Raw genomic sequence first — 26,831 nt, 5'->3', positions numbered from 1 at the left:
GAATAACCATATAAATTATTTGCATCTAGATACATTATATAATTTGATATTTCTTTAATATTAAAATCTTTTAAATATTTATTATTTGCTTTTACATATATTTTACAGCATTGTTAAATTCCACCTCTTATTCCTTTTTCAACCATTTGAAGCATATCATAATCATGTAATAAGTCAAGATTGGTACTGTAAAACACCACGAAGGATCTAGATTATATGTTTGTATATATGTTTTTCTAAAATTTTCGAAAACATCAGTTAACAATAATACACCAGTTTTAAGATATAAATCATGATATTCACAAAGATTTTTAATATTAAATTTTTCCCAGACTAATTTTTCATGTTCATGATCTTCATAACTTATGTCACAATCATTTAATTCACTATAAAATTTATCTTTTGTTGGTGATTGCATTTCATCAATTTTTTTCCAAGAATCTATGTAATCATATTGATAAACACATTTTCTAATTATTAAGTTACATAATTCTGGAGAAAAATACTTTTTAATATTTTTAAATTAATTTTTCTTTAAATTTGATGAAAGTTTATTGAGGGAAGACGCCATAAATCTAAGTGTATCAAAAAATCTCATTTTTAATTGTTTTGTATATTTACTAAAACTGACGTATTGGTTTTCATTATTTGGTATTAATTCTATTTCTTTATCATCTTAAGCAAGTTCTTTTACAAAAAGATGAGAGTCATATCCAGATAAATTATGAAAATAAATAGGTACAAAATTAGGTTGTTTTAGTTTTAAATTACACCTATTACGTAATGGAGCAATAAATTTTCCAGTTAAATGATCATGACGACGAATTTTTTTTTTTTTTTTGTATAAGGACATTTACAAATTGTGCAAATTGTAGATTTAAGATACATTTAGTATTCATCAAGACCAAGTGGTTTCATTTCTTCAATTTCAGATTGAATCCTTCCGATTTCTTCTACTTCATGTTTTATACATTCCATAAATTTTTTATGACAATTTGGTCCTCTATAAAATACAGGATCTTTATAACTTCCATACACATATTTAATATAATAACAAAATCCACTTGGTTCATGTTTTTGATATTTCTTTGTATATGTTGTTTCGGGATTTTAGTTCGCAATTATCCATTTTTTAAAGTTAACTTTCAAAATCGGCGTAAATAACAAATGGAACTTTTTGTGTAAATTGATAATTTTTAAAATTTACAGATTCTCCTTCACCTGGCATTTCAACTGTTAAAGGTTTATTAGTTAAACAATTTTTTGTGTGTTCATCTAGTTTTTCTTAACTATTAAAATGTAGTAAACATAATCCACAAATAGATTTTACTTCGGAATATTTAGTCATTGGACTTGATACAAGTCTAAATAAATTTTTTATATAAGAATAATGTGAATTATTACCATTCTAAAAATAAAGTAGATTTACATGTTTTTTCTTTTTAGCTTTCGTTATGTTTAATGGACACACTTGACAACTTTCATCTTCATCATCAAATGAATAACCACTAATAGGTACATTAATTATTTTTTCTATTTTTGGAATATGATCAACTAGTACAGGAAATTCAATATTTTCAAGTTTTTTATCAAGATCAAGACCAACATCTTTAAATTTTGTTATTGTTTCAGCATTTTCATCTACAGGAAACAAAGCTGATTTTATAGCCCACAGAAAACATTTTTGATCATTATTTTTCCCATTAAAATAAGCTTTTTGGTTTCTTATCACTTCAGGTATGTCAATATAAGATGATCCTCTTAGAGGAACATTTTTGTTAATTGCTAGTTGTAAACCAATAATTCTATTTAATAACCCTCCAGATCCTTGTGCTTGAAAATTAGATATTTTTTCTAAAATATATGCTTTACTACATTAGAATTTTTTATTAAAATCTTTTTCTGTTAAAATAGTATAGTTTGGTGTTTGTTGTCCAAATTCTTGAACTTTTTCATTTATGTCATTTGTTTGTAGTTCATATTCACAATATAAATTCAAATTTACGTTACACCATGATGTACTTTCAAATAGTCTTTAACAATCTTAAAATTTTTTGTTTTTACTTCATTTAAGAAATTATTAGGATGTAGTACATCTACATCATTTTCTAATTTCATATTTTGTAATCTGTTTCCAAATGTCTTTTCAACTAAGTAATCGTTAATTGTTTTTCTATCTTTTGGTTTTGCAAATATATTTGTAGAAAATCGAAATATACCTTTTAATGGCTTATCTTCTTTAGTTAGAAAAACGTCATAAATATCATAAAATGGTAACTTTTTCCAAAGATTTTCACTACATACAGCTTTATTATTTCTAACAATCCTTGTTTGATTTGCATTTAGTTCTTCACGTATATAAATCAATATTTTTATAATTTTTACTCACTTCAGTTAAATAATTTTTATGATTTTTACTTATTTTAGACATTATTTTTAACAATATTTGTATTATGATAATAAATATAATTAAATCAACTTTACATAAATTAGAATATCCTCGTAAATAGTTTTCTTTACAAAATTCATGAAGTCTTGCAACAGTATATCGTAGTCGATAAGCAATATTTTCTAGTAGAATAGCATTGTTACTTTCCATTTTGCTTTTCTATTTATTACTATGTTGACTTTAAAAAAATCATACTGCATTACTTTTATGCATGCGCGATGATTTCGAATTTAGTCGGTATGCGAGCTTACTTTCAGTACTGAAAAGATATACCTACAGATGGAGAATGATGTGAGTACACGATGGTCATTGTGTCTAAAGCTACTGGAATTATTCACGGGCAGATCACAAAAGAAACGTCCAAAGGACATGTACGTTCAATGTATGGGCATCTTTCTGACTTTGTAAAAGATCTAATCTTCGACATGAGGGACTTGGGAGCATCGTACTGACACATTACACTGACATTTGGCTGTGGGGCAAGTAGGGTTCGAGACAACAGTGTGGTGAGATCACCAACCATCACACACAGACTGATGGAATCTGGATTGAGATTTCTGGTTGACATGTGTCGTTTACTACTGACACTATAGCACAGGCTGCGTAATGTAGAGGGCAGAGTCAGCTGGGACACTGAGTGGTGTTCTGTGGTGTTCAGGGTTGGGTGTCGCTTTTGCCTGTGGCAGCCAGTTCCACACTGCTTTGTTCCCAGGTGACCTGGTGGGAGGTCGCGGCAAGCAGCAGTTGTCGAAATGGCTGCCTCCCCATCCCATATAAACAAACAGGGGTTAGAGAAACTTGTGACCAAATCATGTGGAAGGCATGCAGAACAGTCCTTCGGAATTTCGAAAATTGTTGAGGGATTTGGAAACGAAACTATTATCCCAATTGGTTTGTAGACTATATGGTACTGGAAAAATACAATCGGAATCTCAGGAAAATGTCATCCACACAGTTCTGATGCTTCCAAGGGCAGGTAACTGTGAGAACATCAGCACAAAACCAAAGAAAGACTAAATTAATTAAGTGTAGCAGAAATGAAACTAGTGTTAAACTTAACATCAACCATACCGTAGGTGCAACCACAACAGAGGGGTATCTGTTGAGAGGCCAGACAAACGTGTGGTTCCTGAAGAGGGGCAGCAGCCTTTTCAGTAGTTGCAGGGGCAACATTCTGGATGATTGCCTGATCTGGCCTTGTAACACTAAGCATAATGGCATTGCTGTTCTGGTAGTGCGAATGGCTGAAAGCAAGGGGAAACTACAGCCGTAATTTTTCCCGAGGACATGCAGCTTTACTGTATGACTAAATGATGATGGCGTCCTCTTGGGTAAAATATTCCGGAGGTAAAATAGTCCCCCATTCGGATCTCTGAGCGGGAACTACTCAAGAGGACGTCGTTATCAGGAGAAAGAATACTGGCGTTCTACAGATCGGAGCGTGGAATGTCAGATCCCATAATCGGGCAGGTAGGTTAGAAAATTTTAAAAAGGAAATGGATAGGTTAAACTTACATATAGTGGGAATTAGTGAAGTTCGGTGGCAGGAGGAACAAGACTTTTGGTCAGGTGAATACAGGGTTATAAATACAAAATCAAATAGGGGTAATGCAGGAGTAGGTTTAATAATCAATAAAAAAAGTAGGAGTACGGGTAAGCTACTGCAAACAGCATAGTGAACGCATTATTGTGGCCAAGATAGACACGAAGCCCACGTCTACTACAGTAGTACAAGTTTATATGCCAACTAGCTCTGCAAATGACAAAGAAATTGATGAAATGTATGAGGAGATAAAAGAAATTATTCAGGTAGTGAAGGGGGACGAAAATTTAATAGTCATGGGTGACTGGAATTCGAGAGTAGGAAATGGGAGAGAAGGAAACATAGTAGGTGAAAATGGACTGGGACTAAGAAATTAAGGAGGAAGCAGCCTGATTGAATTTTGCGCAGAGCATAACTTAATCATAGCTAACACTTGGTTCAAGAATCATGAAAGAAGGTTGTATACATGGAAGAATACTGGAGATACTAATAGGTATCAGATAGATTATACAATGGTAAGACAGAGATTTGGGAACCAGGTTTTAAACTGTAAGACATTTCCAGGGGCAAATGTGGACTCTGGCCACAATCTATTGGTTATGAACTCTAGATTAAAACTGAAGAAATTGCAAAAAGGTGGGAATTTAAGGAGATGGGACCTGGATGAACTGACTAAACCAGAGGTTGTACAGAGTTTCAGGGAGAGCATAAGGGCTTATTGACAGGAATGGGGGAAAGAAATACTCTAGAAGAAGAATGGGTAGCTTTGAGGGATGAAATAGTGAAGGCAGCAGAGGATCAAATAGGTAAAAAGACGAGGGCTAGTAGAAACCCTTGAGTAACAGAAGAAATATTGAATTTAATTGATGAAAGGAGAAAATATAAAAATGCAGTAAATGAAGCAGGCAAAAAGGAATACAAACGTCTAAAAAATTAGATCTACAGGAAGTGAAAAATGGCTAAGCAGGGATGGGTAGAGAACAAATGTAAGGATGTAGAGGCTTATCCCACTAGGGGTAAGATAGATACTGCCTACAGGAAAATTAATGAGACCTTTGGAGAGAGAAGAACCATTTGCATGAATATCAAGAGCTTTGATGGAAACCCAGTGCTAAGCAAAGAAGGGAAAGCAGAAAGGTGGAAGGAGTATATAGAGGGTTTATACAAGGGCGAAGTACTTGAGGACGATATTATGGAAATGGAAGAGGATGTAGATGAAGATGAAATGGGAGATATGATACTATGTGAAGAATTTGATAGAGCACTGAAAGACCTAAGTCGAAACAATGCCCCGGGAGTAGACAACGTTCCATTAGAACTACTGACAAAACTCTACCATCCGGTGAGCAAAATGTATGAGACAGGCGAAATACCCTCAGACTTCATGAAGAATATAATAATTCCAATCTCAAAGAAAGCAAGTGTTGATGACATGTGTGAAAATTACCAAACCGTCAGTTTAATAAGTCACAGCTGCAAAATACGAACACAAATTCCTTACAGACCAACGGAAAAACTGGTGGATGCCGACCTCGGGGAAAATGAATTTGGATTCCGTTAATATGTTGGAACACGTGACGCAATACTGACCCTACAACTTATCTTCGAAGAAAGATTAAGGAAAGACAAACCTACGTTTCTAGCATTTGTAGACATAGAGAAAGCTTTTGACAATATTTATTGGAATACTCTCTTTCAAATTCTGAAGGTGGCAGGGGTAAAATACAGGGAGCGAAATGCTATTTACAATTTGTACAGAAAGCAGATGGCAGTTATAAGAGTCGAGGGGTATGCAAGGGAAGCAGTGGTTGGGAAGGGAGTGAGACAGGGCTGTAGCCTGTCCCCGATGTTATTCAATCTGTATATTGAGCAAGCAATAAAGGAAACAAAAGAAAAGTTCGGAGTAGGTATTAAAATCCATGGAGAAGAAATAGAAACTTTGAGGTTCGCCGATGACATTGTAATTCTGTCAGAGACAGCAAAGGACTTGGAAGAGCAGCTGAACGGAATGGACAGTGTCTTGAAAGGAGGGTATAAGATGAACATCAACAAAAGCAAAATGAGGATAATGGAATGTAGTCGAATTAAGTTGGGTGATGCTGAGGGAATTAGATTAGGAAATGAGACACTTAAAGAAGTAAAGAAGTTTTACTATTTGGGGAGCAAAATAACTGATGATGGTCGAAGTAGAGAGGATATAAAATGTAGAATGGCAATGGCAAAGAAAGCGTTTCTGAAGAAGAAAAATTTGTTAACATCGAGTTTAGATTTAAATGCCAGGGAGTCGTTTATGAAAGTATTTGTATGCAGTGTAGCCATCCATGTATGGAAGTGAAACGTGGACGATAAATAGTTTGGACAAGAAGAGAATAGAAGCTTTCAAAATGTGGTGCTACAGAAGAATGCTGAAGATCAGATGAGTAGATCACATAACTAATGAGGAGGTATTGAATAGAATTGGGGAGAAGAGGAGCTTGTGGCACAACTTGACTAGAAGAAGGGAACGGTTGGTAGGACATGTTCTGAGACATCGAGGGATCACCAATTTAGTATTGGCGGTCAGCATGGAGGGTAAAAATTGTAGAGGGAGACCAAGAGCTGAATACACTAAGCAGATTCAGAAGGATGTAGGTTGCAGTAGGTACTGGGATATGAAGAAGCTTGCACAGGATAGAGTGGCATGGAGAGCTGCATCAAACCAGTCTCAGGACTGAAGATCACAACAACAACAACATCAAAATTGTAGACGAAGGTGAATACGAAGTAAAAGAATTCTGCTACCTTAAGTACAAAGTGACTCATAATGGACAAATTAAAGAGGACTTAAAAAGTAGACAAGAATTTTCAAAGAGGACATTCCTGCCAAAATAAATCACCTAATATCAAATGCCGGTCTTTGTTTGAGGACGAATAACTGAACATGTAAGTTTGGAGTGCAGGATTGTATGAAAGTGAATCAAGGACATTGGGAAAATCGGAACAGAGGAAAATCGAAGCATTTGAGATGTGGTGCTACAGAAGAATGTTAAAAATTAGATGGACTGATAAGACAAGAAATGATAAGGTTCTCAGCGGAACATTGAAGAATGAAACTCAAAAGGGTACAGTACCACCCGACATTGAAAATAGGTACAACCTACTTCATTATTTTTGTCAGAACAACAGATTTTTTTTGTAAATTAGCTCAATTTCAATTAATACAGCGAAGCCGGATACCAGTGTGGGAAAGAATGACAATTTATTTATTTAATTGATCACATGTGCACTCCCACAAAGTAAATCCCTACATCCAGTTTGGTGAGATCTGTGAAATTAATGAATAACCACAGATAGTGAATGTGAATATATGATCATCTTTGAGTCGATCCTTTAGCCACCTTTGGTGGGACCAAAGAGATGAAATTTACCAGAGCTTTGAGCGCCTGAAATGTGGTTGACCAATACAATAGCAAGGTGCTTCCCCCACCTCGACAGAGATTGGGAGATGACCTAGAGAACGGTCATATTTCAGCACTCTGCCGCTGGATCTTGTGCTGTTAAGACCTATTTTAGTGGTGCTCCGTAATGACGAAAGAGTGGAGACATGGTATGCATGTGGAATATTTAAGAGTAGTTTGAAATAATAATTTCTCTATCTCAGGAACTTTTGTGGGGAAAATTAAATGTCAGGCAGGTAATATTAATGGGATTGTAGTAATCTTCGGAAGTGACCGACGGTCACAATGAAACCACGTGTAGCTATAAGTTGAAATACTTCCGTGTGCTTAAGTTAAGCTGAATTACTAGCGTGTGTACAATAAGTTGAAATATTTAAGAAATAGCGTGTGTACCATAAGCTGAAATATTTAAGAAATGGCGTGTGCAGGACTTGAAATTAGAGACGAGTACTTCCACGTGGTGAGTACTGTGTGAGTCTCAATCTGTGTATGAGACAAAGGATAAAGAGAAGTACTCGTCCATGGTATCAGTTGAGGACTCGCGTGTGTGCTTAATATTACTTTGCGTAATAGGATTCCGTGTGACGCGATATTCAAACTCTGAGAGAGAAGCAAGGTGAGTCGGCCGTCTATCCAGCAACGCCACTTGGCTTGCATTGCACAGGAAGACGTGCAAATATCTCCAGAGTTCATAGTAGGAAAGTAGAATTACGAAGTGGGGCAGTGTCATGTGAAACTGGGATAAATACTAATTGAAGTGGGAAAGCTGAAAGTGATAATGTTGTGACTATTTTGTGTTTTGTATTCGTATTGTAGTGTGGTGTATGTCATGTAATTTGGGTATGTGTGGTTTGCATGGGAGATTAGCAAGGTAGTTTCAAAAGATTAGTGGGTTATGCTTGTTCCTTCGGTACCGCTCGGTCTGGAGGAAAGTTTAGTGATGATGATTGTGAGAGTCGAAGTGTGAGAAATAATAAAAGATCCACCATCCTATCTAGAAAGTGCACTGTAGAGTTAAATAATTACGAGACCATAATATAGAGATTCACTAATGTAATGCCATGCCCACTGGGCGGAATTTCTCATGTGTTATTGTTGTAGGTCATAGAATTTGTGTGTTTAGGTTAGAGAATTTATCGGAATAAATAAGATAGTGAAAAGAAAAAGATTGGTGGACTTTTCCATTGAATTATATGTTGCCATAATGTCCCGAATTTATAATGTGTGCGCCATTCATATTCAGTGCGGTGGCCACGTGTTGACAAAAGCCGTTAAATAAAAGACAAAAAGAAAATGTGGTATTGCCAGTGCGTAGTGAACAGTCAGAGTTGTGTAAATCACTGATAGTCAGATGCGTGTTTCCGTTGCGTATTAATCATATAGGAGGATAACTTGTAACTTAAGTGTGAGTTCTAGAGTTCATGCTACTCGATAAATTAAGAATGAATCCACTCGCTTGGCAGACCACTCATTTTGCAGGTCTGACTGCTTGATGTCACAGTATGAGCAAGGTATGTGGGTGCCTCTCATAATTTCGACCCTGCCAGGATTCCTTTGTCAGGATATTTTTTGCCAGGATATTTTGTTGCCAGGATGATTTGGCCCGGATATATTTTGCCAGGATATTTTTCTTCCAGGATATTTTGCCAGGATATTTTGCTGTTAGGGTTTGCTGTTAAGATTTTTTTATGGAATGTATTGTGATAGCACTAAGAAGTAAAATTTTTTTGTTTTGTTTGCAATTTCTTTCTGGATTGGTGAGGATCTTTTATTTTTTATGAAATTAATTGCTATATCGTCCAAGGCTGGAAGATCGTTGTATAATTCTTTTTGCGTAATGTCCGTAGTAACTAGGTCGCAGTCGAAAAGTGTAGTCACCATGGAGAATAGCGATTCTGGGATGAACGTAGCAGTGTAGGTGGAAGTAGCTGTTGACCATGGGTTAATGAGCGAGAAAGACAAACACTCGGAAGGCGGTGAATTGTTCAGTGGACCGCTGTGGGGTGATCCTTTATGCGACGGGCTTTGTCCACAAACGCGGGCTTTTCCTGACGACGCGGGCGAGCCGGGACTAGGTCAGGTATGCAGTGAAAGTGCAGCTACCCTTAGCGAAGCTACGGTTTCACAGGCAAACGAGGTGAGCGCGTCGAAAGTAGCAAATGACAATGTGCTACTGCAGTTTTTACAGAGGACGGATCGAGATAATAAAGAGAGAGATAGGGAGAATAAGGAAAGATTGGAAGCGATGGATAGGGATAATAGGGAAAGATTTGAAGCGATGGATAAAGATAATAAGGAAAGATTGGAGGCAATGGATAAGGGAAATAAAGAGGCAATGCGGAAGCTACTCTCAGTTATCGATGAGCGTCTGTCCGCATTTAATAATCGGTTAGACGAGGGGGAGAAGAATCTGGGTGTGTTGAAGCAAGTATGTGATGCTGTGAAAGAAAAAGCCAATAATTTGGAGGGACGAATAAGTGCAATAGAGAGCGATATTACAGAACGTAGGGACGTGTTGCCGGATGAGCGAATCAAAGAGATAGTGGAGGACTTACTTGCAGATAAACATGGGGCATTAGACAGCGTGGAAGCTCAAGTCACCCGGCAGGAAGTGGCGCTAAATAAATACAGGGATGAAGTTGCGGAGATATTGGTCAGAATGAATACAATTAGTGCAGATGTAGAAAAGGTCAGTATAAGAGGCGAGACAGGCTCTGACAGTACGCAGCGAGAGGTTTATGCCGATCTGGAAGAGATAAAATCACTGTTACAGATTAAAGAGGTGCAATTAGAAATAAATAGGAAACATAGGCAAGAACTAGCACAGTCGCAATTAGCATGCAGTAGCGGAGGTGACACACCACCAGATAGATTGCAGAGGGAGAGTGAGATAAATTCAAAAAAAGAAAATAGGCAGAAAGTAGAAGACGAACTCAGAGAGTTGGAAGAACGGTTGTGTCGGATAAAACAGGTGGCAAACCCAACTGGGTATAGCTCAAGGTCGGAAAACATAAATGCGGAAGAAGAATGTAGGAGGCACTTCGTGTCGGTACAAAAGTTCACTTGCTTTCCGGATCCTGATAACTATCAACATCCATGTCTGTGGCTGTCTCAATTTCAAGATTCATTACCTGAATCGTGGGGACCGCTCCTCAAAATGAAGTTTGTGTGTAACCATTTGAGGGAAGAGGCTAGAGCACAAATGCAGGAAGTTATTAAAGACTGTAGTAGCTACAAGATATTTTGTGACAAGTTTTTAAATGACTTCTGGCCGAAAAGTAAGCAGGACCAGGTTAAGCAAAGCATATTGATGATGCCAAATTGTAACGAAGGTGGTATAAGAGATCCAGTGTCGTGCTATCAGGAAATGCTGGGACGAAACAGGTATTTGGATGTGCCATACGAAACTGGGGAGCTCATTAGGATCTGTATAACGAAGTTGTCAGTGAGATTGCGCAGAGATATAGTGATAGCAGGCAGAGGCTTAGACGATTCTGCGTCATTTCAGCACTTCTTACAGGAACTGGGTAATGAGAGCAACATTGTGAACGGCGACATGACTCATAGGTCAGACAGAGTTGAGGATAAGAACGGTAGAAACTATCAGAATGACAGGAGAGCATGGAATCAGAGGAATGACGGAAATGGAAGATGGCGAGGAAATAGGGGGCAGAATTCATGGGGATATCGACCATCAAACCGGGAAAATAGAAGATGGGACAGAGATGGAAGAAGAAGGGAAAATCAAAATGATGGGCGTTGAGAGGATAGGCAGTCATTGCGTTCACGACAGGACAATCATTGTCACAATTGAGACGATCAAGGGAAAACAATCGTGTGGGCTTCATCACATTTCTAACATCAAATTATGGAAAAGTTAAGGATAGATCTAAAGTAGGCAATTTATGGTAGATAGTCAGTGTATTTATTTGTGATGTGTAACGTTGTGCAGGGTCAAATCGAACAGAACAATTTTCAGGCGGGATGTCAGGAAGTATGACGGAAGAGGCTGGTCGAATGAGTCATGAACAGGAGTCGACAGAGTGGTGTATGTACGTATTTTTTGTCATATGAATAAGGATCAAGCAGAAACGACGTGATGATTAATGAGTGGATAAAGATGGTAGATAGAGAAGCGACGTGATAAATAGTAGTGGATAAAGGTGATCTTTAAGGAGAGAAGCGACGTGAAGCAGTGTGACTAATAAATAGAGATTCGACGTGATGAAACAGTGGTAAATAAAGGTGAGTAGAATTGAATAATGTGGAGATGTCTTAGATGTATGTTTCAGAGAGGCCTGTGTATGCTGCAATAGAGATTGATGCCAATGGCGAAGGAAGACCAGGAAATGATGGAGTAATGGACGGACGGAGAGCCGAAATACGAATGAAGAGATGAGGACAACTGCACAATGTGAAAGGACATAAAGGGAGTATGAGATCCAGATGGTGAACGTTGTGGAATACTGACGTAGGATGTAATATAAATGTAAAATCGAATTCTTACCATAAAATATGCAATTTGGGGAAAATTATATTTTTTGTTGTTGTTGAAGCCTGGTACCAGTATAACTAATCAAAACGGTACCAAGAAAGTGTACAGTTATTTTTCAGGATGAATAATTTGTGTATTTTTTGTTCTTAGATGAAATGTCGCAATTCTAAGTGGATATTTAGCATAAAGTGAATGCAGAGGTAAGCCGATAGAGAGTGGTGCCAGACTGAAAGGACGAATTCGGAGACTGGAAAGCTATCTCCGAAACAGCTTCATGTGTTATGTGGTTGAGTATAAGAGAGGAAAGGTATGGTATGTTGTCGTGAGTGTGGTGGTGTTATGAGTATAAGGGAGCAAAGGTATGGTATGTTGTCGTGAGTGTGGTGGTTTTAAGGTTAGCTGACTTCTAGACCTATTCTGTTAGTGTATTAATGGATTGAATGAGAAGGAAAATGTGATGTCTGGTGAGTGAGAGTCGTAGAGTAGTGTGATCGATGCGCACACTCCTGTGAAGGGGATGCTACCGATCTGTAACTAAAACATTATTGTGTATTGTTTGATTTGGACGAACCTCGATGGCGGGTCAGGATCTGACATCAAGTGGATGGTTCATACATGTCCTAGAAATGCTGTTATATATAATAAAATGTAAAATATATAAAGAGATACTAATTTCAGTCTGTCACAAGCACAAAGGTGCATTGTATGTTGTAGATTTAGAGTCATCAGTTTCTAAAATGTTTGTTGTGTTAGGATGTTAAAGTAGTTTACTATTTAACAACATGTGGTAGGTAATTGTGAGCTGTGTAGACTATTTCTTATTTTTTTGTTAGAACTCTTTCAAGGGGTATTAATTTCAGTCTGTCACAAACACAAAGGTTCATTGTATATTGTAGCTTTAGAATCAACAGTTTCTAATATTTTCACTGTGATAGGATGTTAGAGTAGCCTACTATTTGATATTGTAATTATGAGCAGTATAGATTGCTTATTACTCCTTTTGTTTTTTTTACACTTTCATGTTTTGTATGAGGGACGGCAGGTACAATCAATAGCACAAGTGTGGGCTGTATATAGAAAAGGTATAAATGTTGATGTATGTGTAGAAAACTAGGGGGTATGATTTTACGTTTTTAGAACTAAGATTCTTTTGTTACCAATGTATCTAATAGATCATACATGTAATCAATGAGTATTTAAATACTGTAAGAATATCCTTTTGTCTGTAATGTTGCGAGATGCATGGAAGGGTCTGACTGATTGGGTGTCGTAACACCCATACCGCTAGCGGGCCGAGCTCACGCCGCCATGGCGACGGGCGACAGAGCCGCAGCACTCCCCACTCCACTGTCGGTCTGGGTACACTCCACGCGCCCGCTACAGCAGGTCAACGGCCTGGGCCGACACGCACGTACCACTGGCCATTCAAAAGTTCCGCCACCCTTATGACTGGGGAAAGTATCCCGCGGAGGCAACAGCGGGTAGTTTCTTCTGCTCAACGGCGCGCGCAGCGGCGCCACGGCAGAATGGACGACGCGCGGCAGAGCCCGGCGGGCATTTTTTACTAGCAGCTATTAACTACTACTGGACTGTGGAGCCGTGAAACAAGATGACTGCGACTTTCCATAAGGTGAAAAGTGAAGGACTGATGTTTCCATGTTGTGAGTGGTGGAAAAGATTTTGTCTTTAGCAGACAGGACGATTGTTTTGTTTTGTCTTGACCACTGAATGGTGGGATCCATAAACTTTTGGCAGTGACTTGTTAAGTGTGCTTTGTGAATTGCATGTGGGACGCTTGGTATACTTAAAGAGGACAGCTGTCGTTTGGTGACTAATTATTGTATGAACGCAAGAAACTAAAGTGGGACATTGACATTTGCATTTGTAGTAGGAGACATTTCTTTAATTGGTGCGGGAATAAGTGCTGTTTGTTGGAACTTACGACTTCTAATTACACCATGAACTGAAAGGACAGAACCGTGGGTAATAGTAGTGGTAGGGCCATTTCTGGACGACCAGATTCGTGTGGATGGTGCGCTGAGAGTGACTATGACATTTGTGTTTAATGTGAGATACAGTTTACTGTTCAGTGTGTGTTCAAAAATGCCGATTTGAGTGACTTAAAGACTTTCGTCCGGGTAACCATGGGAGAGCTTTGACACCGAGACAGTGTTTCTAGGGAACCTGTCAGCAACTTTTTAGACCCCAAGAAAATCACAGAATGAAATGATTCCGTGTGACTCGCAAGATATGGAATAATGTGTTTGTAACTGTGTAAATGTTTTTTTTTATATGTTTCATTCCTGAAGGGACAGCAAGTGTAATTATATTTCATTAACATTTGTGTTTAGAATAGTTAGTGTTTGTTTCTTTGTTTGTTCTGGGTTATCAAGTTCACGTAGCATGTTTATTAGAATATTTGGTACAATTATGCTTTAATTATTAGGCAGTGGCGTAATACTAACGTAGCATTGATCAGTAAGGTTGTCACAGGGGACAAGAGTTTGCATTGCACAACAAATATCGCAATTAATTGATGCATTTTGATGTCGTGGACAGTAATAATCTTGTTGGTGTGTTGACTGAAGCCACTTATTTGCATTATCACAGTGGTGATATTTCACATTAAAGTGTAATGAAGGCTAGTCGAAATGCAAGTTCTTGTCGTCTAAATGTGTGACAACAGAGAAATGAGCAGTAGAGTAAGATACGAGAGCTACTGGTGGATTCAAGCACTTATTGCTAACTATTTATTGCGTGTATTGATATGGAGCCTGACTTCTACGTGTAACTAGTGTACGCAATTTTTTCTTTTGTTGATTTTGTTTTGTATTTAGACATTGCCGTGTAAAGATTATTACAACGCAATTTATGAACATCAGATTACTTGCTCTGTGTTTAGACGGTGAGCTATTTAAAATTTCATGAGTACAATTAGTATTTTTTTATTTGTCATAGAATTAGTGAAGTTTAGATTACTCATAAAAATAACGAAGATCCCAGTAACTAAGCAAATTTTTATCTCACCATTATTTTTTTATTTCTATGATGTGATGTTTTATTTGTCATGTGGATTGTTGTAAATTTGTATGTGTACATTACTCCGGATTGTGGAGAGTACAATAATGCAACAACTGTGTCAATAATTTGGTAAAGTAACAACATTTTGTCGTCAATTTGAGGTCACCAGGGGCTAAGGTCTCCTCCTGGTTATTTTGAAGACTTGCTACGTTTGTTCTAATACAGTTTTCTTAAAAAAATGTTCGGAACTACCCTCGCATTGCAAGGATAGTACCGTGCCATTTTTTTCTGCCTGGGTAGCCGGTGGTGGAAGGGTACAGTACCGCCCGACATTGAAAATAGGTACAACGTACTTCATTATTTTTGTCAGAACAACAGATTTTTTTTGTAAAATAACTCAATTTCAATTAATACAGCGAAGCCGGATACCAGTGTGGGAAAGAATGACAATTTATTTATTTAATTGATCACATGTGCACTCCCACAAAGTAAATCCCTACATCCAGTTTGGTGAGATCTGTGAAATTAATGAATGTATGGTCGTCTGCTAACCACAGATAGTGAATGTGAATATATGATCATCTTTGAGTCGATCCTTTGGCCACCTTTGGTGGGATCAAAGAGATGAAATTTACCAGAGCTTTGAGCGCCTGAAATGTGGCTGACCAATACGATAGCAAGGTGCTTCCCCCACCTCGACAGAGATGGAAGATGACCTAGAGAATGGTCATATTTCAGCACTCTGCCGCTGGATCTTGTGCTGTTAAGACCTGTTTTAGTGGTGCTCCGTAATGACGAAAGAGTGGAGACATGGTATGCATGTGGAATATTTAAGAGTAGTTTGAAATAATAATTTCTCTATCTCAGGAACTTTTGTGGGGAGAATTAAATGTCAGGCAGGTAATATTAATGGGATTGTAGTAATCTTCGGAATTGACTGACGGTCACAATGAAACCACGTGTAGCTATAAGTTGAAATACTTCCGTGTGCTTAAGTTAAGCTTAATTACTAGCGTGTGTACAATAAGTTGAAATATTTAAGAAATAGCGTGTGTACCATAAGCTGAAATATTTAAGAAATGGTGTGTGCAGGACTTGAAATTAGAGACGAGTACTTCCACGTGGTGAGTACTGTGTGAGTCTCAATCTGTGTATGAGACAAAGGATAAAGAGAAGTACTCGTCCATGGTATCAGTTGAGGACTCGCGTGTGTGCTTAATATTACTTTGCGTAATAGGATTCCGTGTGACGCGATATTCAAACTCTGAGAGAGAAGCAAGGTGAGTCGGCCGTCTATCCAGCAACGCCACTTGGCTTGCATTGCACAGGAAGACGTGCAAATATCTCCAGAGTTCATAGTAGGAAAGTAGAATTACGAAGTGGGGCAGTGTCATGTGAAACTGGGATAAATACTAATTGAAGTGGGAAAGCTGAAAGTGATAATGTTGTGACTATTTTGTGTTTTGTATTCGTATTGTAGTGTGGTGTATGTCATGTAATTTGGGTATGTGTGGTTTGCATGGGAGATTAGCAAGGTAGTTTCAAAAGATTAGTGGGTTATGCTTGTTCCTTCGGTACCGCTCGGTCTGGAGGAAAGTTTAGTGATGATGATTGTGAGAGTCGAAGTGTGAGAAATAATAAAAGATCCACCATCCTATCTAGAAAGTGCACTGTAGAGTTAAATAATTACGAGACCATAATATAGAGATTCACTAATGTAAAGCCATGCCCACTGGGCGGAATTTCTCATGTGTTATTGTTGTAGGTCATAGAATTTGTGTGTTTAGGTTAGAGAATTTATCGGAATAAATAAGATAGTGAAAAGAAAAAGATTGGTGGACTTTTCCATTGAATTATATGTTGCCATAATGTCCCGAATTTATAATGTGTGCGCCATTCATATTCAGTGCGGTGGCCACTTGTTGACAAAAGCCATTAAATAAAAGACAAAAAGAAAATGTGGTATTGCCAGTGCGTAGTGAACAGTCAGAGTTGTGTAAATCACTGATAGTCAGATGCGTGTTTCCGTTGCGTATTAATCATATAGGAGGATAACTTGTAACTTAAGTGTGAGTTCTAGAGTTCATGCTACTCGATAAATTAAGAATGAATCCACTCGCTTGGCAGACCAATCATCTTGCAGGCCTGACTGCTTGATGCCACAGTATGAGCAAGGCATGTGGGTGCCTCTCAAAACATACAGAACGCGTTGGTATGAAGATGGGACAGCATTTTGTTCTTCATCTAGCATTCGTACTGCTCCCTCTTGGTTCTTGTACTTACTGTATATTACTCGTCCTTCGCTGCATGTTACTGTTGCTTTTCTCAGTATTTTGAACATTTTGTACAGTTTTACGTTTCCAGATGATTTTTATAGGTCTACAGGTCCTATGAATGTGTCCATTTTATTTTCTAGTTTTGCTTCTCTCGTCAATTACGTCAGACGTACTGCTATCTTGTAGTGTTACCCTTCCGACAGCCAAAATGATCCTCATCTGTCATATCCTCTATTTTCTTTTCTATTACTCTGTATATACACTATGTGATGAAAAGTATCTGGACACCCCCAAAAACATACGTTTTTCATATTAGGTGCATTGTGCTGCCACCTATTGCCATGTACTCCATATAAGCGACCTCAATAGTCATTAGATATCATGAGAGAGCAGAATGGGGCGCTCTGCGGAACTCACAGACTGCAAACGTGGTCAGGTGATTGGGTGTCACTTGTGTCATACGTCTCTATCCGAGATTTCCACACTCCTAAACATCCGTAGGCCCACTGTTTCCGATGCGATAGTGGAAACGTGAGGGGACACGTACAGCACAAAAGCGTACTGGCCGACTTCGTCTGTTGGCTGACAGTGATCGCCGATAGTTGAACAGGATCGTAATGTGTTACACGCAGACATCTATCCAGACCATCACACAGGAATTCCAAAAATGCCTCATGATCCCCTGGAAGTACCATGATAGCCGGAAGGTGAAAAAACTTGGATTTCACGGTCGAGCAGCTGCTTATAGGTCACAAATCACGCCAGTAAATGACAAACGACGCCTCGCTTGGTGTAAGGAGCGTAAACATTGGACGAATGAACAAGGGAACAACGTTGTGTGGAGTGACGAATCACGGTAAACTATGTGGCAATCCGATAGCGGGGTACAGGTATGGCGAACGTTATCTGTCAGCGTGTGTAGTACCAATAGTAAAATTCGGAGGCGGTTTTGTTATGGTGTGGTAGTGTTTTTCATGGAAGGGGCTTGCAACCGTTGTTGTTTCGCATGGCACTATCACAGCACAGGTCTACATTGATGTTTCAAGCACCATATTGTGTCCCACTGTTGAAGTGCAATTCGGAGATAGCGATTGCGTCTTTCAATACGATCGAACACTAGTTCATAATGCAGCACCTGAATCCTATAGAACACCTTTGGTATGTTTTGGAACGCCGACTTCGTGCCAGGCCTCAGCGACCGACGTCGATACCTCTCCTTAGTGCAGCACTCCGTGAAGAATAGGCTGCCGTTCCCTGAGAAACTTTCCAGCACCTGACTGAACGTATGCCTGCAAGAGTGGAAGCTGTCATCGAGGCTAAGAGTGGGCCAACACCATACTGAATTCCAGCATTACTGATGGAGGGCGCCACGAACTTGGAAGTCATTTTCAGGCAGATGTCCGGGTATTTTTGATCACATAGTGTATTATCCCTGTCGACAAATTCCATAGACGAGGTGTTATGCTAATTGTGTGATAGGCGTCGCAAGTATCTGCTCTTGACTACAGGATTCAGTCTAACAGTGTACCGTCGTTCTCATGTAGTCTAGACGCCAACTTGTATGGTTCTTGGTTGACACTTGCGCCAATGATTTCTTAAACTGCGAAGGTATGTTACCTATCGCTTCTGCGTCCCAAATCTGTGTCAATCTATGACGCTTACATGGGATCTTCAGTGTTTTCCATTGCCACTCTCATTTCTTCTTCACCCTTCAATAGAAGTGTTTTTTCTGTTTCTCAAGGTTTCTTTTCCGTAAACGCCTTATACCTATCTTTGTTTGTCCAATTTCTGTGATGGCCGTTGCATAGGTCTCTATTCCTGCCTATATGGTATTCATCAACGTTGTATCTACAGCTTAAGAGAAATTCAGATGCATTTCATGATTTTCTTGTACTTCAGTGTGCCACTCCTTTCCATATTAATTCTTCCAGACCATTCACTTCTTCAGTCCATAATTCATCGCTATTCAATGGACATCTGAGGTTATATCTGACCCTTGGTATGCCTCACAGCCGAATTACTGTCTGACCTGGACATAACCTAAGGCTGAAACTTTCCTGTGCCTCAATCCTTTTCTAAGCATACCTGCTGTGGGGAAGCAAGAGTTTTCGATAGCTAGCGACTGTTGCGAGTTAAAACAAATAGCGACAGAGACAGAGAGAGAGAGAAAGGGACTCCCCTCTCTTCCACTCCGCTACAAGGCGACCATGACTGTTCGTACCGCAGCCATAATGTTATGAAATTGCAGTATGTAAAATTTTGATAATTTTATCATTATATAATTCGTTAATAGAAAGGCGAACAAACATGTAAGAGTAATGCATCCACAGTTTGAAACAGTTGCTCCAAAAATCGATGTTTTACGCTGTTGTACATCTATGTCAACTTAAAGATGCAAAGCTACAATTGTTGTATTAGGTGTATTCCGATACAAACTATAACATATGGAATTTACATTAATTTCTGTCATCAATCATAAAACCAGCTAGAGTTGCAAAATTTTACAACTGTAGTTGATTTTATCTCTGGTGACGAATATCAACAGTTGTGCATGTCCCATCCAGAGAAATGCGTGTTCATATCTGTCTGCATTGTTCTTGTTTAGTAGTATAATTATCACTACTGTGTGCTGCTCGTGTACTATGCATGTTGTAATGTTGACTCACTCAGATGTCAGGTTATATATAAGAGAGTGCGCGAATGCCTTAATTTTATAAGGTGAAATAAAAGCGTGAAAATGTAAAGTGCTTGTTATCCACTTTAAACTATTTCTAAGGCCACCGGCTCTACCTTTCCTTGCGACTCATAGTGTCTGTTCTGCTGGGGTTGGCATCGTGTAGTGGGCCCCCATACCCTCTGGAGCGTATGTGTGTCAGTGGGCCACTCGCAGCACCAGATGGCCTCAAAACTCTAAGAAGTTCTGAAGAAAATGGCAGCACCTTCCTGCATTCTCGCTTTTATCACAAGAGCAATGTAACGAGTCAGACATTTGTGCTGATGTCTTGTGTAAGTACAGTTTAGATCGCTTCACATCACATAGTGATATTTTAATTCCGGACCTGTGCCCTATCTTTATTCTGAGTATCCTGTGGACTCTCCCAAGACAGCAGCCGTGTTCACAGATCTGCGTGGACGCGCTCCTGGCTTGACGACTACTGAGGCGTCCTGTCGCATCCTGACATACCCGCTAAACCATCCGATCTCAGCCTCACAGGAAATGTCTCACAACAGAGTGAGGAAAGCGGCGGTCTCCACGTCCCTGCGATCTGGCGGCTCTACGGGATCTGTTTGATAACGTCAGCTGAACACGACGCAACTGGAAAGACCTGGAGAGTCTCTCTGTCGGTGAACTCAGGCCCTTGTCAAGGCTAGAGGCGGTGTGCTCTACTGGTGTGTTAGCATAATCTCTCCTTATCTGACAACGACTGAAATCTGTCCTCAACCTTCATGTTTATTACTTGTAACCTTGTAAGTAAACATAACCAACTTGACCTTCTGTTTTAAGGAGAAAATGGTAGACTTGCAATATCTCAACCCTAAAAAACCGATCACCCACCCCCTCTTTCAAAAATGGTCATAATTATGATAATATTAATCTTAGATTTCTTGAATGCATAGCTTTTAAACTTTTGCACATGCAGGTTGCCTGTCACTTGCTGCACCCTACTGCAACTGCCTAATGCACGAGTGCAGAGTCCTGTACAGGGGGGGGGGTGGGGGTGGGAGGGGTGTAGGGAGAGTGGCATCCAGAGCCCTCATACCCACTTCATGTTGGAAGTGTGGGAAGAAGTGAGTGAAGCCTATCACGTCTGCCCCATGTATTTCGAAACTTTGTTCTATAAGTAGAACACATGTTATTCAACATGAAAAACAGTTAAACCATATGAGCAGATAGTATCTCAATGCCATGTACATATATGGCCGACACTGTTTAACAACATTCTAGTGTTAACATTCCGCCGGAGTTATATATAAAACACACACACACACACACACACTTCTCTGTGATGGACAGAGGCAGAGTGGTTTTTGACAATATTACATGTTCAAAGCAAGCCCCTTAATCAGTCATTTCGTGAATTTACGTCTCTGTCCCAATGTACCAATGAAGTTGGTTGATGAAAGTGATTGAGGTGAGAGGGTAGCATGATCATTGTCATCCTTTCATTATGTAGAGGCACAACCGTTTGGGATAGGGAAAGTTAGTTTTGTGCAATATTCTGAGCACAGGTTACAGCCAGGTGCAGACCAGATTGCAGTGAGCTATGCATACCAACAGTTGCGAAGTAGAATAGAGGCCACAGGGCCGTCAAATTGCTGAAAGAGTATATGTAGCGGTTTTGCATGGCGCAAATCACAGGCAGAAGGGGCCCATGGCCAAGCTAGCATGTTATGAGTACGTGACGCGAAACGGCACGTTTAGCAAAACAGAGGCACGCAGCCACATGTAAATAGGTGCCATTTCACTAACAAAGCATTCAAGTGTGGTAGCTCTCTTGGATGGCGGGGCATGTCACACCACCGGGCTACACGCAGCAACAGATGAGGCGCCAACATCCCAGTCGATGGCGGGTTGTTGGTTCGACCCTCTGAGGCTGACGCAGGGTCCATAGTCAGGCAGTCAGCCAGCGGCGGGCCACTCTTTGGCTCACTGCCACAGGCAGTCATCTTGGCTCCCAAAACATGACCCAAACCACGCTGGCGAGGAAACATGGTGTGGGCCATCCTGCATTGGTCAGTGGGCAGTGCTGAGGCAGCACATGATGGAGGCTGTTGAACCAGCTGCTGGCGCAGTCCTGAGTCGTCATATCACTGCTGCTGTACGAGGCCGACACATTAGCAGAGCATTGCAGTGGGTCGCTGAGGTGGCGTCCTCAGCATTGTGGAACCCGGTGATGCAGACCGGGGGGAATGGCGGCACTATAGTTGGAAACCATAAAATCATTCGGAAGTTATCGCTGAGGTTTAATACATTACCCTGACACCACATGCCATCTGAATTAACAAGAATCTAACTTCACTCAACTGTTCTTCTCGCCATTTACTGGATCTTCTCTATGATTGCTCCAACTATATCTCAAGGTACAAATAATAGCGGAAAGAAACACTCATAGACCTTCGTTTGCCTCATGTAAGAGTTAGTCGAATAGCCACATGTAACCATGCCAACAGGTCACAACTCACTCGAGCTTTGACGCTTAAACATTGCAGTTTACCTATCATTGTGTACTGTTACTGCAGGTGCCACACTATCGCTTGTTGGTTTATCGACATTATAAACAGGAACCCCATACTTTCTGTACCATACAGAAGTTCGCACTCCATAACTGGGTGGCCACAGTGGGCTGGAGTGAGTGAGAAACAAGTGATACACATGCGTTAAAATGTTGTGTGTTCAGAGGGTCATAACTGCGTACTGTCAGAATTATGGCCCGAATCTCCAAGCGAGATCTATAGTTGGGGCTGATGATTTGAAAGTGTGTGTGGTTTTTTTATATGAGACCAAGTTGATAATTTTCACTTGTTAGATGCAATTGGTAGTGAGAAAATTACTGTGATTATTATTTAGTTCTAATGTTTTTATCTCTATGTACTTTACTTACAACAGAATTTTCTACTCAGCCACAACTCCATCATCATGTGTTCATTAACCTAGACGAGATTTTGTATAGAATATTAAATGAGCTCATTACGCTTTATTTAACAATAACACACTTCCAAATAAGATACTCACCAGTTTTATACATCCGCTCAGAATCAGGTAGACGCCAGCCCTCACATGTCATCCTGCCGACCGTGGCTCTTGTGATGCGCCGAACAGCTTGGAGTGACTGAGACAGGATAGGTCTCAGATCATCCATTTGCAGCGTTGTCATGTTCCATTCCATGTTGTTCAACCTTTCAAAATAAAATGGAGTCAGCTGATGTAACAAATGATATTCTGAAACTTGACTGTGTTTTATTGAATAGAATAGTGAAAACTAAACTCAACGTGACCCTTCTCCAGCTTTTATGTTTCCCATTCATAGAGGTCGCCAGCCCATTAGAGATGAATCAAGGAGTCAGACAGGTATTCTGGCGTAAATTATGACTGGTATGCGAGTCTAATAACATATTCTGGTGAACTGATCGTTTCTGATGAAATACAAGAATTCACATACAAACATGCAGCCAGAACTATGACTGGACAAGCACGACAGGCCGGACGCGGTGGCCGTGCGATTCTAGGCGCTTCAGTCCGGAACCGAGTGACTGCTACGGTCGCAGGTTAGAATCCTACCTTGGGCATGGATGTGTGTGATGTGCTTAGGTTAGTTAGGTTTAAGTAGCTCTAAGTTCTAGGGGACTGATGACCTAACATGTTAAGTCCCATAGTGCTCAGAGCCATTTGAACCATTTGAACCAAGCACGTCCAACCCCCTTTAAAAACGTGGAGTGGGCACTCCCCCACAACATGTCTCACTGTCTGCTTCTTGGCACCATAGTCACAGGTAGCACTTCCACTATTAAACCCACTTTTCAAGACGTAGTCATGTCTCCCTTGCGCCATTGGGATGAGGTTGAATCTTGAGCTTTCCTGACAGCAGAGACCATACTGTGCAACCTTATTCAGTTCGTGGATTCCACTATTTAGGACTGAATTCTTATTGTATTCTGTCATAGGAAGCAACCACTGACTGGGACCTGTTGTAGTAATGCCATAAATAGTCAACATGGCCCCTTCTGTCTTAACTGCATGAGCGCTGTTCTCCCACGCCTTAGCACTATATGCAACAGCTCTATATCCAAGAGAAATTGCAGCGTTGTTTTGTTCGTCTGCATTTCCTCCCCACTTGTTTCCAGAAATGTGGTACAGTTGATATAGAATATGACCAAACGACTTTCACAGGTTTGCGCAGTTCTGCATAAATGACAGTGACAGGCAGAGGGAGACACCTAGGTAACTAAGGACGTAGCTGCAGGAAATTTTGGTCCCATTCAGGGGCCTGTGTGCCTCTCTATCATGGAAATAGAACTCTGTGAGCTCTGTTTCACTTCTGGTTTGCTGGAGTCTCTATTTGTAAAAGTACTCACTCCGCTTGGTGTCAACTTGGAGGCTTGTCGACACAATCAGTAAGTAGCCATTTTCACTCGATTAATAAGGTCCCTAGGAGTCACTACGAACAACAATAAAAAACTACCTAGGACCTTGGAGTGCAAAGAGATTGGCTGAAGGGTCACGTGGAACGGAACCTGGACCAGTGGAGTGGCTTCTGTTCACCGGCGAGTACAGGTTTCGAATGACGCCTGGGGATCGTCATACAAGACTGTGTAGGTGACCAGCATCTGGTGCAGGTCTCTGTCCATGGGTTCAGCTGGGGACAGGGCGGTCATATTTTGGGCTGCTATTGTGGATGGGTATCCGACACTGGTGTAGCTGCTGGTGGCCGAAGACTTCTAGCATAAGAATCACCCTCTCTTGCCCTTGGAGTGGGAAAGAACTCCTAACAGGCGGAACAATCAGCAATGATTAACGGCATGAGGATGCAGAAGACAATGGCAAACAATGCATTAAATACACATAACGTGTATCCACAGGGCACGTGACCTGTAACTGGAAAGGTGTCATGATCATCCCCCCATTGGGAAAAGTTTCCAGAATAGTCCACCATTCAAATCTCTGGGAGGGGACTGCCAAGGCGTAGGTGATCTTTAGAAAAAGGTTGAATAATGAACGAAAGGATAATGTTCTTTGTGTTGGGGTGTGGAATGTCAGAAGATTGAATGTGGTAGGGCAGCTAGAAAATCTGAAAAGGGAAATTCAAATGCTCAATTTCGATATGGTAGGGGTCAGTGAAGAGAAATGGAAGGAAGACCAGAATTTCTCGTTAGATGAGTATAGGGTAATATCAACAGTAGCAGAAAATAGTATAACGGGAGTAGGAATCATTATGAATGGGGAGTGTGTTACAGTTCAGTGATAGAGTTATGCTTATCACAATCAATAAAAAACCAACACCGACAACGATAGATCAGATATACATGCCGATGTCGGAAGCTGACGATGAAGAGATAGAGAAAGTAAATGAATATATTGAAAGGGTAATACAGTACATAAAGGTAGATGAAACTCTAATAGTCACAGGGGACTGGAATGTAGTTGTAGGGGAAGGAGTGGAAGAAATGGTTACTGGAGAATATGAGCTTGGGATAAGGAATGAGAGAGGAGAAAGACTACCTCAGTTATGCTAGTAATAGCGAATACTCTTAATCACAAGAGGAGGATAAATAATTGGAAAATGCTGGGTGATATGGGGAGAGTACAGTTAGTTTACATGATGGTCAGAGAGAGATTCCGAAATCATATACTGGATTGCAAGGCATACCCAGGAACAGATATAGACTCAGATCACAATGTAGTAATGATAAAGAGTAGTTTGAAGTTTAAGAGATTAGTCTGGAAGAATCGATACCTAAAGATGTCAGATACAGAAGAACTAAGGAATGACGAGATACTCCTGAAGATTTGTAAGGTTATGGATACAGCAATAAGTAATAGCCTAGTAGGCAGTACAGTTCAAATGGCTCTGAAGACTATGGGACTTAACAGCTGAGGTCATCAGTCCCCTAGAACTTAGAACTACTTAAACCTAACTAACCTACGGACATCACACACATCCATGCCCGAGGCAGGATTCGAACCTGAGACCGTAGCGGTCGTGCAGTTCCAGACTGAGGCGCCTAGAACCGCTCGGCCACTCTGACCGGCGCAGTACAGTTGAAGAGGAATGGATATCTCTGAAAAGGACAATCACAGAAGTTGGAAAGAAAAATATAGGTATAAAGAAAGTAGCTGCAAAGAAACCATGGGTAATAAAAGAAATAATTGAAGTATTTCTTTTATTACCCATGATGAAAGAAGGAAGTTCAAAAATGTTCAGGGAAATTCAGGAATAAAGAAATACAAGTCACTGAGTGACGAAATAGACAGGATGTGTAGGGAAGCTAAGATGAAATGGCTGCCTGAAAAATGAGAAGAAATCTAAAAAGAAATGATTGTTGGAAGGACTGAGTCAGCATGTAAGAAAGTCAAAGCAACCTTGAGTGAAATTATTAGCAAGGGTGGTAACATTAAGAGTGCAGTTGGAATTTTACTGTTAAATACAGAGGAGGAAGTGGATATTTGGAAAGACAACCTTGAAGGCCTCTATGAGGAGGGAAGATTTGTCTTATGTGATAGAAGATGAAAAAAAGAGTTGATTTAGAAGAGATGGGAGATCCAGGAAGAGAATCAGAATTTAAAAGAGCTTTGGAGGACTTAAGATCAAATATGGCAGAAGGGATAGATAACTTTCCATCAGGATTTCTAAAACCGTTGGGGGAAGTGGCAACAAAGCGACTATTCACGTTGGTGTGTAGAATGTATGAGTCTGTCGACATACCATCTGGCTTTCGGAAAAATACCATCCATTTAAATCCTAAGACTGCAAGAGCTGACAAGTGCGACAATTATCGACCAGTCTGCTTAACAGCTCATGCATCCAAATTGCTGACAAAAATAATCTACAGAAGAATGGAAGAGAAAATTGAGGATGTGCTAGATGACTATCAATTTGGCTTTACGAAAGGT

General features: G+C 39.9%; 1 protein-coding gene across 1 annotated transcript in view; it reads right to left on the bottom strand.

Moving 5' to 3' along the window:
• The window catches only part of LOC126212880 (uncharacterized), an 86,475-nt gene that overhangs the window by 36,650 nt on the left and 22,994 nt on the right, over positions 1–26,831 (bottom strand). The window contains exon 3 of the mRNA XM_049940381.1: positions 22,956–23,119. Coding sequence (XP_049796338.1) covers positions 22,956–23,119 — 164 coding nt within the window. The remainder of the gene's footprint in view (positions 1–22,955; positions 23,120–26,831) is intronic.

The sequence above is a fragment of the Schistocerca nitens genome, chromosome 11 (genome assembly GCF_023898315.1).
Source record: "Schistocerca nitens isolate TAMUIC-IGC-003100 chromosome 11, iqSchNite1.1, whole genome shotgun sequence".
NCBI lineage: Eukaryota > Metazoa > Arthropoda > Insecta > Orthoptera > Acrididae > Schistocerca > Schistocerca nitens.
The sequence above is the reverse complement of the archived record's forward strand: the minus strand, read 5'-3'. Positions and strand labels throughout refer to the sequence as shown.